Below are 18,108 nucleotides of genomic sequence, written 5' to 3' on the forward strand. Positions count from 1 at the left end.
GGATTATGAAAGAATGAGGAATGGAACTAGTTATGTGCTATATTGAAGGTTATAGTTCTTTGGATACTCTTCCCTGAGACATTAATAATGACATTTTAGAGGCTATTATAATGCGTAAAATTAAATTATTTGTGATATAATCTATTAATTAAATATCTTATTTAAAACTTTTATTATATTTCTGAAAACAGTCAGTATTGAATGAAAATTTGCATAGGCAATTCCCAGCTGCCCCTGCCCTCCAAAGTTGTGTTACAAAGTGATTTGGTCAGTTGGTACTTAGAATTGTTTAAGCCACAAACTCTTTTTTACTCACAGAGCAGATGATTTTACCTTAGAATTACTTTTAGTAGAAGTATTTCAACTACTTGGTACATTATTTCATTTATACCATGAAGAAAGACAGTGCCACTAGAGTCTTTTACTTGACTCATAGTAAAAAAGGACAAGAGATATATAGTTCACATGTCTTAAGACCAGTTAATAAAACTGTGTGGAAAAGTATTTGACCCTGATACTAAACGAACATCAGGCTTTACCAGTGGCTTTCAAAGTTCTGTCCATGACCCCCAGCAAGGATTTGCATCATGACCCAAACATACATATGTAGGATGAAATAGTATGTACTCTTTATTTTGATTTAATCTTTCTTTAAGCAGCTATATTTACCCTAAGTAAATTAACAGTAGAAGTACATCTGTCTATGTACTGTGAACTTTAAAGTAAATCACTGAATAATTTCGTACTCTGTAAGAGTACTGAGATATAAAGTGATAACCATTCTGCTTTCTTTTATAAACTGTGCTTCTTTGTGAAAGTTGTTATTGTTTTATTTCCTACACAACTTTCTCTTTTCACTAAATAAGATTTCCTTGGAATAATAATTTTATAAGTTAAAAAAATTACCAATAACACTTGCTGCTTTAAAAAGCATTTTTGTTTGTGTATTCACTGATGAATTTCTCACTTAAGTATATGTGGTAAGTTGTTAAATCCAGTCTTTGAGCCCACAGTAAGTTCCTTATTCGTGTGACTACATTGTCATTACCATTTTCCAGGTCAGCATTCTTTTTAATCTATATACTGTTATGCTCATGGTATATCTTTAGTTGTGTTTTCCTGTGTTTCCTCCTTTGCACCTTTTTTGTCTCTCACTCCATCTTGGTATCTGGGTTGTTTACATCTCACAGTTCAGAGTCAGACTTTATGTTTTGTCTTTTGTTCTCCTCCTCGTCCTCTTTTTTTTCTTCCTACATATTTTGCTTCTTGAGGGCAAGAAGCCCTAAACTTCTTATTCAATATGCTCAAATTCATATCATATTTATCTCTAATTTAGAAACCATTTCCTAAACATACTATTTAGGAAAAGTGATTGGCATACCTATTGATGTTTAATTTGTTAATATCACATTATCATATTAGCTGGAAAAAAAATTTATTCTGTTTGTTTTATTTTCAGCCTGATAGCACATGAAGTTTTAGGAGCAATTCAGACTTATCAAAAATTATCGACGTATCCTTACATAGTAATAACTAATTATTTGGAACATAAAAGTTGGTTTGCAGCTAATATTTCAGTGAGATCCAGAATGCTTTTTAAAGCATCAAGTGTTATTGGTAATTTTTTTAACATAAAATTATTATTCCAAGGAAATCTTATTTAGTGAGAAGAGAAACTTGCAGAGGAAAGAAAAGAATAACAAACTTTACAAAGAAGCACAGTTTATAAAAGAAAGCAGAATGGTTATCACTTTATATCTCAGTACTCTTAGAGTATGAAATTATTCAGTGATTTACTTTAAAGTTCATAGTACATAGTCAGATGTACTTCTACTGTTAATTTACTTAGGGTAAATATAGTTGCTTAAAGAAAGATTAAATCAAAATAGTATGTATAAAAATAGTGGCAATAATTTAAAATCAGATGTCTTAAAATTTGGAAGCATTTACTTTTTTCCTTATTACATTTAAGTTTAAAGCTTTTAATAGTGGCAATGTATATAAGCTGAAGAATTTTACTATATATCTTTAAACTTCCGTGTTTTAAATGTCAGAGGAGTTTTTAATATTTCCAGAGCATTATATCCATCCAAATACTGATTTCTCATAACCCCAGCCGAAGATTGTGGTTATTTAATGGAACATATTCTCTAGCTGCACGTAACTTTCTGTAGACAGTGAGAGTCTCAAACTGCTGACTCCCTAGAATGGCATTAATAAGGACAGTAAACATTAAAGACATTCCACATTTCTGGGATGTCTCTCAATTACTTATGTAATATTGTCACTTTCGTTTACACAATGCTTTCTATTTCTGTGAAGATCCTATTGTTGAATTACCTGTTCTTGCCAGCCACAAAAGTAGTGTCTGAAAAGAACAGAAGAAATTTTGGGTGATCCTCAGAATGATAAAGCACTAAAGTGGTATTTTAAAATGTTTAAGATAACTTTGTAGTTATTTTTTGCCAATGCATAAACAAACAAATAACAATAAAATGTTTTGTTATAACTCTTCGAAAGTATTTCCGAGTATTGTTTGTGTTTTAACATGCTTTAGGAAATCTGTTCTTTTCATCTCTACAGTAAAGTAGATAAAAGATATCCGCATATTATTGTTGAAGAAACTGAGTTGGAAAATTTAATTAGATTGTTTAGCTCTAATAGTTCATGTTGGTGACAGAACTATCTAATAGTACTCTTTCTGCAGAGTAAATAAACATCTTTACATTTTAGGTATAAGGTTTGTTTTATTATCTGTTAATTTCTAAAATATCTGTCAGTGGAGTACTTTTTCTTCTACAGAGCAGTATAGCTGACATTGAGATTAGTGCTTCAAAATATGTGATGATTGCTGGAAAGTATTTATACTTGAATTACCAGATAAAATAATTTAATGTTAATCCCTGCAAGAATGGATTCATTTTACTGTCCTTTCCAGGGCTTTATTAATGGTGGCATTTGTTTTTATTTTGTGCTTTGATTTCTGTGATTATTTATTCCCAAAACAAGGCCTCTCTTTTACACTGTGCTCAGGATCCCTCTTGAGGTGGAACCATGTTGATCATTCTGGCACTGTTAAGTAATTTTTGAAAGGAATGCCCAAGAGGGACAAGTGGTAACATGAAATTTATAGAATTGTGAGTTTATACTTGTAAGTTGCTTCTTTTGGTGTGTCATGGACAGTTTTATAATAATAGCATTTGGTTTTTATAATATCTTGCTTAGGTGGAAGTGAAAGCCGTTCCTGTTTCTCAGAAAAAAACATCTTTACAACAAGAGCAAGTAAAGAAACCTCAAAGGATTCCCGGCAGTCCTGCAGTAACAGCTGCATCTTCTAATACTGACATGACTTTTGGCGGGCTGGCATCACCAAAGCTGGATGTTTCCTATGAACCAATGATAGTGAAGGAGGCGCGCTATATTGCCATAACAATGATGAAGGTAATTTATTTTACTTATCAGAGAAATTTTATTTTTCACCATTCATGTAACACACATTTCAATGATTCAAACCTTAGATACAAAATCACAGGTCTAGCGAGCTGTTGATAGATGTAAAACTTGCAACGCATTTTTAAGGATGATGTTACTTTCCTACAAAGAGGATTTTCATTCGTTTTTAGCAGAAGTCTTGAAGGGTTTCTAGTTGTAGATCAAGTTGATCCAATCAGAGATTAAGATGTTTGGAAACTGGATTTCAGTTCCTGCAAAAGTACTTGTCTGTTTTCAATTTACCATTACTCCTAGGACATAGCTCTTCAGGGATTCCAGGTTTACCTAGGCCTCCTACATTTGGGTTCTTCCAAATGCCAGGTTCATCTCTTTGAGTTTCTTACTTCTTTAGGCTTTTTAGCTCTTTGATGCCTTTAGACAGATTTTTTAAAAAACTTTGTCCAGCTTTTTGAGTTATCTTTAGAGACTGTGTTAGTCTAAATTATCAAGTTGATCATTATTTGAAACAGAAGTTAGGAATTATGCTATTTTCAGAGAGCAGTGGTAAGCCACTGAAGGCTTTCAGTTGGAGAAATGGCACGATTATTTGTGTTTTACAAAGATCATGGTGGATTACGGAGAATATAATTGGGAGGATACTCAGGAGACATGGTTTGGTTTCAGTCTCTTTAGGAGACTGTTGACTTAATCTGGTGAGATATGCTGATCCCTTGGACTAGGGAGTTGTCAGTCAGGGTACATTAGACATATTTAGGATAATTAAGACTTGGTGGCTAATGCAGATGGGGTAAACAGAAAGGTCGGAAGTAAGAAATGAAGTTCACATTTTGAGCTTGAGTAGTGAGATTGGTAATGTTGGAGAAGGGGAAGGTTGAGGAAGATAATAGATTCAGCTTTTGATGTGATGAGTTTTAGATATCTCTAAAATATGCGTGTGCAGATATATAAAAAGAAGTTGAAACTACAAACCTGAAGTGATCACAGTCTTACCTCAAGAAAAGAATTGGAGAATCATCAGTACTTGGATTATTTATGAAATTACAGAAGTAGATGATATCTGTCTAATGTGGTAAGAGGAGAGAGAAGTTCCAGGACAGGGTCCTGAGGAACACCAATATCTGTGATCCTCAAACCTTTGTCTACATCAGAGTCATCTGGAGCATTTATTTAAAAAGGAGATTTTCCTTTCATCCAAAGATTTAGATTCAGTAGGTCTGAAAAGAGATTTTGAAACTTTCATGTAAAATAAATATGCAGTTGATTCAGGTTCAAAAGCTACACTTTGAGAAACATTGATTTACAAGATAAAGAAAAAAAAGAAAAGGGCAACAACAACAACATCGGCAAGAAAACTAGCCAAAGGGCTAGTATAAACTAGGACACCAGCTCTTACCTTTGCCACTTTTCCCACGACTTGCATATGGTAACTCATTTAATCCTCATAACAACCCTTTATAAATTACTGTTTTTTATTCCCATTTTACATATGTGGAAACTGAAGCACAGAGAGTTTGGGTAACTTGTGCAAAGGGCACACAAACAGCATGGAGTCTGATTCCAGATTTGGTTTTCCTAACTGCTTGCCCCAGCTACCTTATGCCATGTCTTGAAAGTCACAGAAAGCAGTTTAAGAAGGGTTCACGATGTTATGCCGCAGAAGTGAAGTTTTGAAAAGGATCTAGCTGATCAGCAGTCTTGGCAGGAGCAGCTTTAGAGGCATAGTCGATTTATGTGCAGATGAAGAGGAAGTGAAAATGCTAAAGAGAAAATGAGTGTAGCTATTTCTTTCAAGATGTTTGGTTATAAAAAGAAACAGAGGAAATGGTAGAGTGCAGGCTTTAGAGTCTGAGATTGAATATAGAAAGACATGTTTTAATACCGATGAGGAGATAACTGAGAAGAAGGGAACAAAAAAGATACTCCAAGAGATAAAAATAGTCTCTATAGCTCAGGTAAAGAAATTGGCTGTAAATAGGAGTATTGCCTCTTTCACTGTACCAGGAGAGGGAAAAGAAAATAATTAATACAGTTGCTAATAAATTTGTAGGTTGTGCCGCCAAAAGAATTATTTGTGATAGCAATTGTATGTTTTAGATTGGAGATGGGAGTGATGAATCTTAGGGTCAAGATTTTGAAATGAAGGGAAAAAATGAACTAGTCGTAGGGAATGAAGAGAAACTGATCAGAAAAGACTTATCAGACATCCTTGGAGAATCAGTTGAAACTGACGATGCTGTGCTAACAGGGCAGTGTGAGCCTTATGAGCATGAATAAGATTTGAATTGATTTGGTATGGACGTTGTGCCAGCTAGTTCAACAAAAGAGCAGTGACTGAGGAAGAAGTTAAAGAAAGGACAGTGCAGCCCAGCTGCTTTGGAAGGGAAAATAAAAGTGGATTCAGAGAGAGAAATTTGAGGAGGTGAGAACTAGAAATCTAAGAATAGATATGGTAGGAGTTATAGAAGCAGAAAACTGAGCAGGCCATTTTATTTTGATTTCAGAGATTGGACTATTCTGAGTAATGTCACAGGTCTGTGACTTTTGGTGTGAGTGGCTGAAACAAAGTTGAAGTTGAGATTATTGAGGTTGAAGAAATAAAGGAACTGAAACGCTAGAATTTTGGATGGGTTGTCCACAGACTATTAAAGAATTCAAAGCTAAACATTCTCATCCATTTCAACTTTTTTTAAAAGGGATTTACCTTCTGGTCTCCTACCTCCCTAATCGTTCTTTTAGTTTCCTATGAACATACTTAGGTTTGTATAATTTCTTTTGAAAATCTAGTTACCAGAACTGAATTCAGTATTTCAGGAATGTTCTGAGAGGCCCAGCTTAGGGTAGTTACAGAATACCATTCCCAAACTGTCTCTTTGGGATATTAATTCACATTCCAGGAAAGGGGATTTTCTTATATCAACCAGTCACAGATACTGTGTGCTGCCCAGGAGTGAGCTAAGTATAGCGGAGGATGGGAGAGGGAGATATGGTCTATTCTTTCTTTATTAAATATTAACAGTATGTATCTGAGGGAAGTTGGTAGAGTGGAAAACCCATTGTACTGTGAATCTGGAAGCTTGAGTTTCCTGCTGTTAACACCTTCGTAATCTTGCTAGACTTACCCTTAAACTGCCTTTTTCTCATTTGCAGCTTTTTAGTAGGTGACAGTAGCTAGATCATGTCTAAATCACTTTCATGAAAATAGAAAGGGTGGACAAAGGAAGGAGGATTGTGAGTGGCATGGGTGTGCTTCTCTTTGCTGTGAGTATAGTTTGAAGTGAATGAGCAGTTAGAGAACTTCACCTGAACTTTGGAAGATTAATTTGGAAATGTTGCAGGAATATAAAAGCGTTGGGAATAATGTGATAAGTTTCATGTACTTACAGCCCATTTTTATCTTTACATTTCAACAAAATTTTTTCAGATCTTTTTGTTATTTCTGTTAAGAAACAGATTGTTAACAGTACAGTTGCAGCCTTCTGTAAACCCTTCCCTAGACTCATTCCCATCCCTTCCCTAGAGGTGACCACTGTCCTGAATGTAATTAATGGTTCTTGTTCCTCAGATATATTTTTCGAATTTCACTGAACACAAATTTATCTATAAGCAATATAGTATTTAGAATTTGGTGTGTTCTTCAGAAGTTTATAAAAATGGTATATCATATGTACCTATCATTTTGCCAGTGTTTGCCCAACCTTGTTTTTAAGGTTTGGAATAATCCAGTGTTATTACTGTTCCATAATTTGTTTATTCTCCTATCGATGGGCATTTAGGTTGTTTCTAGTTTTTTTTCATACTGTCAAATTTATTGAAATAAACATCCTCTTATATGTTCCCTTTTGTAGATGAGCAAGAGTTTCTCTAAGATACATATCTAGAAGTGGAATTGCTGGATTGTAGGGCGTACCTGTCTTCAGCTATACTAAATATTGCCAAAATTTATATGCCCGTGAGCAGTGTATCAAAATGCATGTTCTCACCAGCATTCGGTTCTTACCAGCACAGTTTGATGACTGTGATATGATTATCTTGTTTTAATTTTGCATTTCCTTGATTCCCAATCTAGTTGAATAACTTTTCAAATGTTTATTGGCCTTTCAGATTTCCCTCTTCAGTGACTTGTCTTACTCACTTTTCTTTTGTGCTGTTTCTCTTTTTTGTATTGATTGGTTCTGTGTATATTATGGGTTCATATCCCATTTTGGTGAACTGAAATATGAATCCTCTTCCAGGTGAAGGCTTATCTTTGCAATATCTTTATCATGTCTCTGTTTTGGAGAAATTTAAAATTTTAATGTGCTCAAAACATCTTTTTTTTTCTTCTGAATTTGTTGATGTTTTGTTTGTTACATCTAGGTCTTTAACACATCTAGAATTTATTTTTATAAATGGTGTGGTATAGATTATTGAGTTTTTTCTTTTTCTCCTGTGTGGATAACCAGTTGTCTCGGCACCATTTATTGAATATTCTGTGACTGCATTAGTTAACAATGTTTCTAATGATTTTGTGATTCTTTCTGGTCTTTTTCTTAAAGGTTTATGAAAATTACTCATTTGAAGAACTGCGTTTTGCATCACCAACTCCTAAGAGGTGAGGATCATCTTCTCAAAGCGTAGCCACAACATGTGTTGTCAACTGCTTACAACTAAGATTACCCTGCATTTCAATTTTATTTTCTATAAATAAATATTTTCTAGCATTTTTAAAATAGAGATTTACGACAGGTTGTATAATGTATAGGTTTGCTATTGAACTGTAGTATGCCAGTATGTTACATAACACAAAGGTAATACAGAAATAACTAATATCTAAAAGTATATAAATTGGCTTGTTAGGCATTCGTTGGTTGGTTTTTTCTGTTTTTGTTTCCCTCTCCGCTTCACCTAAAGAGTGGCAGAACAATTTCAGTGTATGTTGTACTTGTACTTAGTTATGAGGTCTTTGTTTTTAAGCCCTGAGTAATTCTGTTAACTCCAGATTGAAGCATATTTTTTGGCTATTTTATTTGCTTGTTAATAGAAGTACTTTTTAAAAACAGTCGCTTGGAAAAATTATTAGATGGACTGTACTTTAGAGAGACCACCTGCATGGAATTTAGAAAAAGCTTCAGAGTGAATCTGAAGGAGCATAAGTACTTGTACATTTCATTTGTCATGTATCAATGACTTATTAGAAATTAACAGGTCACTATGACTTTATTCTGACATGTATGCAAAGTAGAGTTTTAATGCACAATGTAGAAAGTGTTCTGTCAGAATAGCCAAGTTTTGAGAATGTGTCTTTGTCTAGAAATAGGGGAGTTGCCTTTTGCCTCTGGCTTAATTTTAGTTACAAAATGTCCATTCAGTGGAAGCATATGATTTTTGTAAAATAAATATGGACTCCATAGGTTTATAGAATGTTAAATAAGAACAAATTGACCATTTGCCGATAAATAGCTTTTCATATGCATTGGGCATTTTAAACCTAATTTTAAAAGTCTCTGTCAAAGTAAATGCATTTATTAGCTCAGCAAATACTGTTAGGCATCTGCTGTATGGAAGGCACTGGGGTACTTCTATGAACAAGATAGACAAGGAGCTAGTTCTCATGGCAGATACATTCTTGTGGAGAAACAAACGATAAATAAGTAAACTACATAGTAACAATAAATAACATTATTTGATAGAGAGTGATGGGGATGGTATAGGCCACCAAAGTATTAGATGACATGGGAGGGCTATTTGAGGAGGTGTTTTTTGAGTGGAGAGCTAGATGATAGTTGGTTGTGTAAAGATTTGGAGGAAGTTCGTTTTAGGAAGAGAAAACCTGGGATAGATGGAGCTTGATGTCTTTGAGAAACAGAAAGATAGCGGGACTGAGCAGGAAAGAAAACGGTGGAAGATGAGATCAGAGCACCAGATGATGGCCGTATTACATAGGGACTAGTAGGCTTTGTTAAGAAGTTTGAGTTTTCTTGTAAGAAATTTATTTGGAGGGCTTTAAGCGGGGGAGTGATATAATCTGATTCATAGTTTTACAAAGACCATTCTGGCTGCTCTGTGAAGAATGAATTTCAGGGCAGTAAGATTGGGAACAGAGAGGTGAGTTAGAGACTCTAAGGTGGCTTGGACTAGCGGTGGACGGGTCTTAGCAGCGGAAATGAAGAGGGGTGGATGGATTTGGGATACATTTAGAAGGTGAAGCCAACAGCCTGCTGCTAGAATGGAGATAGGAGGTGAAGGAAAGAGAAGATCCAAGAGTAATTGCAGGTTTTTTCAGCTTCAGCAGCAGTATAGATTATCCAGCAGAGTAGGGATTGGTTGGGCTTGGCCTGCGGACCCAACCAGGCGTGTTTTTGTAAATAAAGTTATGTTAGAACACAGCCTTGCTCATAGAGCTTATGTATCGTCTGTGGCTGTTTTCACACTATAGTGATAGAGTTAAATAGTTGTGACAAAGACTGGTGCAATAGGCTAAAATAGCATTACGGAAAGTGTTACTGACCCCTGGTATAATTTTTTTTATGAGGATCAAAAAGTCTGAGAAATGAGCAAGTATTTTTTGTTTTGTTGGGTGCTGGGGTGAGAGGGGGAATAATAATTCTTCTCTGGATGTATGAAAATTGAGATGCCTCTTAGCTATCCAAGTGGGGATATTTCCAGGGCAAGAGGAAATACCAGTTTGAAATTCAGGGAAGAAATAAATTTTTGAGTCATCTTTATAGATATGGTATTTAAAACTGAGGGATGGATGAATGATCAACTAGAGAGACGATACTGAAAGAAAACAGGAGACCTAGACCCAAATCTTAGGGCATCCCATAAGTTAAAGGGTGGTCAGAAAAGGGAGAGCCAACAAAACACTGAGTAAGAGTGGCCCGTGAAGTGTGAGAAAAGCCAGAAGAATATTGCAGAAGCAGAAAGAAGGTTTTTCAGGAAAGCAGGAGTTATCAGTTATCAAATGCTACTGAGAGAATCCTGAGGACAGAGACAACCATTGAATTTGGTGATGTGGTGGTCATTGGTGACTGTGATATAATCAATTACAATGAATTGCTGGGAGCAAAAGCCTAGTTAGGATAAGCTTTGGAAGAGAATTGGAAATGAGGAAATGGAGAGTGGTTGTAGAAAATTCTTTAGATAAGTTTTGCTGTAAATGGGAAAAGAGAAATGAGACTGTTTTAGGGAAGGCTGTAATATCAAGAGGAGGTGTTTAAGATGGGAGATTCTGGTTTGTTTGTATAGAAATGAAATAGAAATAGAAGTGATCCAGTAAAGTGGGAGAAATGAACAAGGAATGAAAGAGAGCAAGATAATTGCATCACAGAATGAGATTCACAGCACAAATGGAGGGGCTAGCTTTGGACAAGACCCAGAACATTCCTTCCGTTGTGACAGGAGGTAGAGGAAAGTAGGTTTAATCTGATTGCAACTTTAAGGTTGTATCTGACTGCTTCTGTTTTTCACTGAAGAAAGTGATGAGGTCATGATCCGTTGAGTTAGGAAGAGGGGTGCTAGAAGTTTGAGGTGAGGAAGAAAAAGTAAATTCAATCACGGAGATAGGAAAACATACTATGACAGGGCAGGATTGCTATTCATTGTGATAATATAATCAGAAATTTAATGTTGGCTGATACATGTTAATGATGATGTCAACTGTTTAACTAAAAGTAAATATTCCAGTATCCATCTTATTTCCTTTTAGGCCCAGTGAGAATATGCTGATTCGTGTCAATAACGATGGCACTTACTGTGCAAATTGGACTCCAGGGGCTATTGGACTCTACACTATTCATGTTACCATTGATGGCATTGAAATAGGTATTTTTTTTTTAAGTTTTAAGTTACTTAGTGCAAAGAACTAGAATCGAAACCCTCTTTCTGTTCTGGTTTGCCCTTTAACGTGTATCACAGACATGGACAGACTTCATAACTTTTAGGGAGCTTCATATCCTCTTTTATAATGAGTACTTAATTTGTACATTCATAAGGTCTTAAAACTTTGTAGTGATTTCTGGGTCATTGTAGCCCTCATGACTCCTTCCCTGCATTCCCTGCTGTGACTAGTCAGGTTCCATCTCCTCTGTGCTGCCCAGAACCACGTGCATGCCTCATCTCCACCTCGTGGTATGTCCATCTTCCTTTCCTTTCTGTGAGAAGACATCTCTTTGGATCTCCCAGTCTGACTCAATGCCTGGCGCACAATGGCTGCTCAGTAAATTCTTGTTGAAAGAATGAATTTTCTTTACCTATCACTAACTTTGAAAAATATATTGCTTTTCCTTTGGGCATTAATCTTTCTCTTTTCTTTATTTTTAAACTATCCGTATAATAGGACAGCAGTAGAACAAGAAAGCTCTAATAAGTGTTTATCAATGTGGATTCCTTATAACACTATCTTTCCTAATGCTCCTTAAGGAAAAGGTTTCCTATGATCAGGTAGCTTTAGAAAGCCCAATATATTGTAGTCTCGTCTTAAACATTAATATAATTCACATTATCATATTCGGTATAAGAAATCCTGAAGTTAAGAATCCTCCCTAAATTTGTTTAATCCTTATCATGAGACCCTTACATATAGGGAAGAGGGAGGAGACAGGTTACAGATAAAAGTAATACAGATTAACATTCCACCAAAATACCCTTTGGGAAACTTTAAGTAGTTTGTTTTTACAGTGGAAGTAAAGAGGTACTTTACATTGATGTAACTATAGAAGTATAAAATATACATTAATGGAACTATAGGATCAGATATATCAGATTCATCTGTACCATCCTAGAGACCTTTAGTGGCAGCCTTTCCTATACTCTTATTTCAACGTACCCTTAAAGCCTTTACTTCAGCAAACTTTTGTTGGTTCTGAGCAAAACATTGTTCTAGGTAAGACAGTTCCTGTCAAGTGTTAACAACTTACTGATGATTGCAAGATAAAATAGGCAAACAAAATCACATGAAGTAGAATATAAGTAGTGACATGCAAGGGGTACATATTACAGGAGTTCAGAAGTGGAGATAGTCAAGAATGGTTTCATCTTTGGTAATAGTGGGTAAAGAAAACTGATACAAGAGTAGATAAGAAAAATCCATTTACATTTGTTTTCTGGAATGATGCTGGAAAAAAAGATTCATAGTTACTTAGAATCATTCATTTTCTTCCCTACCTTCTTAACTTAGCTTTCTCCAAAGGTGACCAGACTGTTTGTAGGCTAGGATCTTGCTTGACCACAGTCAAGGACAGATAATACTTCATTAGAATAATGATGATGATAATAACTAACATTTATTGAGCATTTTATATATATGAAAATTTGTATACACACCTTATATATTTTATATATATTTTTAAAATCATTCTCACAACTGCTCAGTGAGATAGGTGCTATTCTCATTCCTGTTTTATAGATTAAAAAAATGAGGCACAGAGAGTCAAACAGTTAGTGACAGATGTGGGAACAACCGCGTCTAACGTGGGAACAACCGAGTTAACATGAGAACCCCGGCTCTTAAACGCCATACTGTGCTGCCTGTTACTCATGAGATGACTGGTATAGGTGATGAGTAGGGTGCTCTGATCAGTTGTTGTGAGATAACGTTTAATTACACAAGGGTTTCTTTTTTATTATTTTGAATTTTTCAATATTGTTTTATATATTCTATAGCCCCTCTTCTTTTCCTTGAACCCCTTTGGAATCTTAGGGTCATTTTTTCAAATATTTCTCTTTTTAGCTATTAAATATTAATCACCTTAAAAGGACAGAATTCAGATATTTGTTTTAATTGTTTAAAATAGCATGTGAATGTATATAAAGTTAGGTTTAAAGGTCCTCCCTCCCTTGTATTCTCAAATGTTACAGTTCCCTTCCTTTTCTTACAGATGCTGGCCTAGAAGTAAAAGTAAAAGACCCACCAAAAGGGATGATACCACCAGGAACTCAGCTGGTCAAACCAAAGACTGAGCCTCAACCAAATAAGGTTAGGATAGAATGAAAGCAGAACATGAATCGGTCTGAAATTTATTAATTTTCTTCATGGATGCTTCAAGGTGGCCATCAAACATCTGATATTTTACTTTATTTCAGTATTTGAATTCTAAGTATTTCTAAATAAACTTGAAGAATAGTTCATGGTAATTCTAATTATTTCTCAATTGTAGAACCTGTACTTTTTGGTATCTTTGTATAATGCTATAGTAATTTATAGGCCTTGTGTACTTTCTGTTATTGAAAGTTTAAAATTGGGACTTCCCTGGTGGTCCAGAAGGTAAGACCCGCACTCCCAATGCAGGGGGCCTGGGTTCAATCCTTGGTCAGGATCCCGCGTGCCACATCTAAGAGCCCACATGCCTCAACTAAAAAGATTCCACATGCTGCAACTAAAGATCCCTTGTGCCACAACTAAGACCTGGTGCAGCCAAATAAATAAATAAATAAATAATTTTTTTTTAATTGCTACCCTTTAAAAAAAAAAAGTTTACAATTAACAGAACATCTACTGAAATTGTGTATAAAGTTGACAAGGTTAAAGTATCCTGTGCTGTTAAAAGAAAAATTCATTTCCTAACATACAAAGAATAAGCACTATAAGAATTTTAGTAAACTGCTTATTAAAAAAGAAACATGGGTAATAGAATTTATATCATACCTTCTGAAAAGGAAGAAAAATGGCTCTTTTCTTCTTTTTATCATGTCTTCAAAGTTTAGAAATTATAAATATATATTAATAATTTTCTGTTTTTTTAATTTACATTTTTATGCTTAAAAATGTTTTTATAAATGTTTTCTCTTATTGTTATGAATAAACCACTGTTATCTGCACAGGGAAACCAGCTACAAATAATTTCAGAAACTTTCTCAGAATTGTACTTTCAAATCTGTTTAATTTTATCTCTTACCACTTGCAAGGTCTCTAGTCCATGATTTCCCCTGTCTCATCTGTTTGTCTTGGCCTTCTCAGGTTCGAAAATTTGTGGCCAAGGACAGTGCAGGGCTCCGTATCCGTAGCCACCCTTCCCTTCAGAGTGAGCAGATAGGCATCGTGACGGTCAATGGAACCATCACTTTCATCGATGAGGTAATTTGTGAAGAAACACTTGGTAATAAATTTTGGACAGAAGTTTCTGCATTGTTTGCACAATGTGAAGTTACTAAATTGTTTGTTAGAATATGTTTTAAGCAGTTTGGGTAGTGTTTGGGAAATTGTTTTGCAGAATTTCAGAATTCTGTTCATTGAGTTTCAAACTTTGCACTTATTTTTCTTCATCAATAAAAAAGTAACTACAGTTAAATGTTTAACATAAAAGGAATTCAGTTAACATGGTAGTCAGGACCTGTCCAAGGATTCAATGAAAATGAGTACAGATTTTATTAAATTTTTAAAATGTTTGTTTTTGAATGGCTTATTGTATTGCTTTAACTTTGGACAGTATATTTTTCTAATACAGTCAAGTAACTTTTGATTCTTAAAATCTAAATTGAGGGGAAGGAAGACTTAAGTTCTTTTAGGAAATATCTGATTTTATGTTTTAAGTATTTATCTTAAAGTGTGATTTCTTTGTGCTTTTACTCCTAAGCAACATTGTTTTTTACAATCTCACTGTGTGAATTATCATACTGCTTGGCATTCCTTGCTGGTTTTTTCCATAAAGGTCCTCTCATACTTACCTTCTGCAAAAACTAGATGCTAAATCTCCATGTCCACCATTATTTGCCTGCTTTGTAGCCTTTCAGACCTTGCTACCCTCATAGGAGTTACAGGAGGGCGTGGCTTGTTTCTGTTGCTTCTATTCCATAGATCCATAATGATGATGGTGTATGGCTGAGGCTGAATGATGAGACAATAAAGAAGTACGTTCCTAACATGAATGGTTACACTGAAGCCTGGTGCCTCTCTTTTAATCAGCATCTTGGGAAGAGTCTTCTGGTCCCTGTCGACGTAAGTAAAAGGTGGTTTTAAAAAGCATTATAGGTATACTCTGTCCTCACTGCAGGGCTTTCTTTAATTAAGGCTTCTCAGTTCTGAGGTAAACCACAACTAAATAACTTTAAGTGCTTGAATTCGGAGAGCTTCTGTGTAGTAAAGAGGGAGTTCGGCAAGGCTAAGGACTTCAATACTTACTACCGTCCATCACAGGCAGGGAGTAGTAAATGAAAACTAAGCCTGCTGAATTCCTTTCACAGAGCAGGGAATGAGACGAGTTACATTTTTCTTCTTTCTTTCTTATTCACACTACTGTTTGGAATGAATTCCAAACTAAAATTTAAGAATTCAGTATTACTATTCATTTCAGAAATATGTATAATGTATTTTTTTTATGTTGGCATTTTGTAATTCTGTGTTGTCTAAGTTTGAATCTTTTTTTTCTTGGCTTATGATACTTCTGTGTTAAAATAAGGTGGATTTTTAGACTTGTGGTGCTGTAGTGTTCTAGTTGAAGCTGAATCTTAGTGTCTGAGAGAATTCATTGAGCCTCTTTGACAGATGCAGTAGAATACTTAGAGCCAGTGTTCAAAAGTTTGCTGTATCACTAAATATGATAGGAACCCACAGCTCTTTTTATAATTTAAACAGAAATGATTTTTTTGTCTTTCATCTCCATCAAATGTATTCCTTATAACACTGCTAATAAATAGCACAGGTAAATTTTTACCTTAAAAAAAAGTATTTTTTTAAACCGTAGTATTTTAAACAGTTGAATTTCTTAAAAATCAGTGTATAAAACTAGCTCTTTATATCAAATCATTCAATATATTGTTTTTCTCCTTGATAGTTCAGAGTAATATTCTCCAAAGGGGTGGTTATACAAGATGATTATTTGGGAAAGAAAATAATGAACTTCTATTTAAGTTTATTGATCTCATTCTTTTTCTATTCTTTTGTATATGTTCTGTAATAATACAATGGGGAGAGAGATATCTATATATTTTTAATGAATAGATGTGTGTGTGATAAAGAAAGTTCGGAGGGTATTGGTCTACTGCTTTTTGATTTTTTTTTTTTTTTATCTGTGGCTTGAAAGTTGGCCTTAAATGGTTTGAACCCATCTCTCATTACAGTAATTAAATATTCTTATGAATTATGAAAATATTTTAAATGAGATAATTTTAATAGCCATTTTATTTATCTTGTTAACAGTATACTTTTAAAATTTTGACCAATTTAGAGTTTTGTGTATTTTAAGGCCCTGAGAAGGGATTATATTAGATTATATTATCTTTACTGCCTTCCCCACTTCAAAATTTTCTTCCTAATTCTTTTTTGCTCATTTGAGGAGATTGTATAGGAAGAGGAAGATATTCACACAGATAAAACAAGAGAATAAACAAAGGTAGAAAGGAAGAGCAAGAAGTGTGCTGTGTGTTGAAGTTCTGAATCCCATGGCTTCGTTTTGGAACAGTGGTGTTCTGTTATTTGATGCTCTTAAACTCCAACCAAGAGACAGTTTTTAGTAGACAGTCTTGAGGTCAGAGAGAGAGGACATGATAAAGGTTAAGAGGGAATGCCAGATGGAGTGAGCCATACAAATGCTCATGGATGGCTTTTCACTGGTATGTGAACGAGGAGATTCTCACTGACTTATTTGAAAAATCTAGATGAAGATTATTGGAGATAGAAAGTAAAATGAAGTAGCTTTTGGTACTTTCTAGATTGTCTTTATGTTGAAGAATGACATGAGTTCTCTTTTAATGTAAGTAACTCAGAGTATCTGGTATCATTAAGAAGGCTGAGGTTTTTTTGGTTCCTTTATTTTAAGGATGATAGTGACTTGAGATCCTTATGAATTAAAGGAAAGATGCCAGTAGAAGGGGGGACATTAAAGGTATAGATAAGAGATGTGAAGGCCGAAAGAGGAGGAGAAAATGGAATTGAGAGCACATTAGAGAGTTGTTTCTGTAAAGGAGGAAGGGGTATGTATGGCAGTGGGTAAGTTTTTAGGGATGAGGGAGGAAGGGAAGAGGTTGAAGGAGACCGTGATTTCCATATAGAAGAGAGAAAAGTCATCAGTTGAGATTGAAACAGTTGAGTTCAGCTAGAGACTTTGGAAATGCCATGAAGATTTGGAGTAATGTTTGAGAGAAATCGGAGCGGGATCTGACAAAAAACTACTTGTTTGGGGTGGGCCACTAAGGACCCAGTGAGACCACTAGGTAGATCCATTCTGGATACCCTTCCTCCCCCATGGCTCTAAGTATCCAGCATTATAGGAGCCAGGAAAGCAGATGATAGCATTGGCTGGAATTTCCTGGCCTGCTATGACAGAAAAATAAGGACAAAAGGGAATTTCAAATGCTGATGAAAGAGCAATTAAGATCACCAACTGTGGGATCCGGCCTACGTTAGAAATGTAGAAGGATAAATGGAGGGTCCAAGGGACTTGGAGGACTTAATAAAATAGAATAATATAGTGAGTGCACCATAGCTGAAGAGCTGGAAGGAGATAGGCAATTTGTGTGATAATGTAGCATATTTGAATTTAATTTCATACTTAGAGCATTTTATTGAATGAAATGGCTCATTACTGTGGCAGTGAGAGCGCAGCTGAAGTATATTGGAAGTCAAGGTCATTGGAACTGCCCAGGTTTAAGAACTAAAAAGCTAGGCAGTTGGATGATATCCACATCGACACGAAGACATACCGATGATGGCAACGCTGTGTGACCTGCAAGGTTTGAAAG

General features: G+C 35.1%; 1 protein-coding gene across 8 annotated transcripts in view; it reads left to right on the forward strand.

The window, feature by feature from the left end:
* Positions 1-18,108, forward strand: part of MYCBP2 (MYC binding protein 2) — a 267,817-nt gene that overhangs the window by 168,036 nt on the left and 81,673 nt on the right. For all 8 annotated transcript variants that reach the window (XM_057707054.1, XM_057707050.1, XM_057707051.1 and 5 more), the window contains 6 exons: positions 3,226-3,441; positions 7,989-8,044; positions 11,141-11,256; positions 13,311-13,408; positions 14,390-14,506; positions 15,227-15,367. In XM_057707054.1, the coding sequence (XP_057563037.1) occupies positions 3,226-3,441; positions 7,989-8,044; positions 11,141-11,256; positions 13,311-13,408; positions 14,390-14,506; positions 15,227-15,367 (744 nt within the window). The remainder of the gene's footprint in view (positions 1-3,225; positions 3,442-7,988; positions 8,045-11,140; positions 11,257-13,310; positions 13,409-14,389; positions 14,507-15,226; positions 15,368-18,108) is intronic.

Source organism: Hippopotamus amphibius, chromosome 14, assembly GCF_030028045.1.
Source record: "Hippopotamus amphibius kiboko isolate mHipAmp2 chromosome 14, mHipAmp2.hap2, whole genome shotgun sequence".
Taxonomy (NCBI): domain Eukaryota; kingdom Metazoa; phylum Chordata; class Mammalia; order Artiodactyla; family Hippopotamidae; genus Hippopotamus; species Hippopotamus amphibius.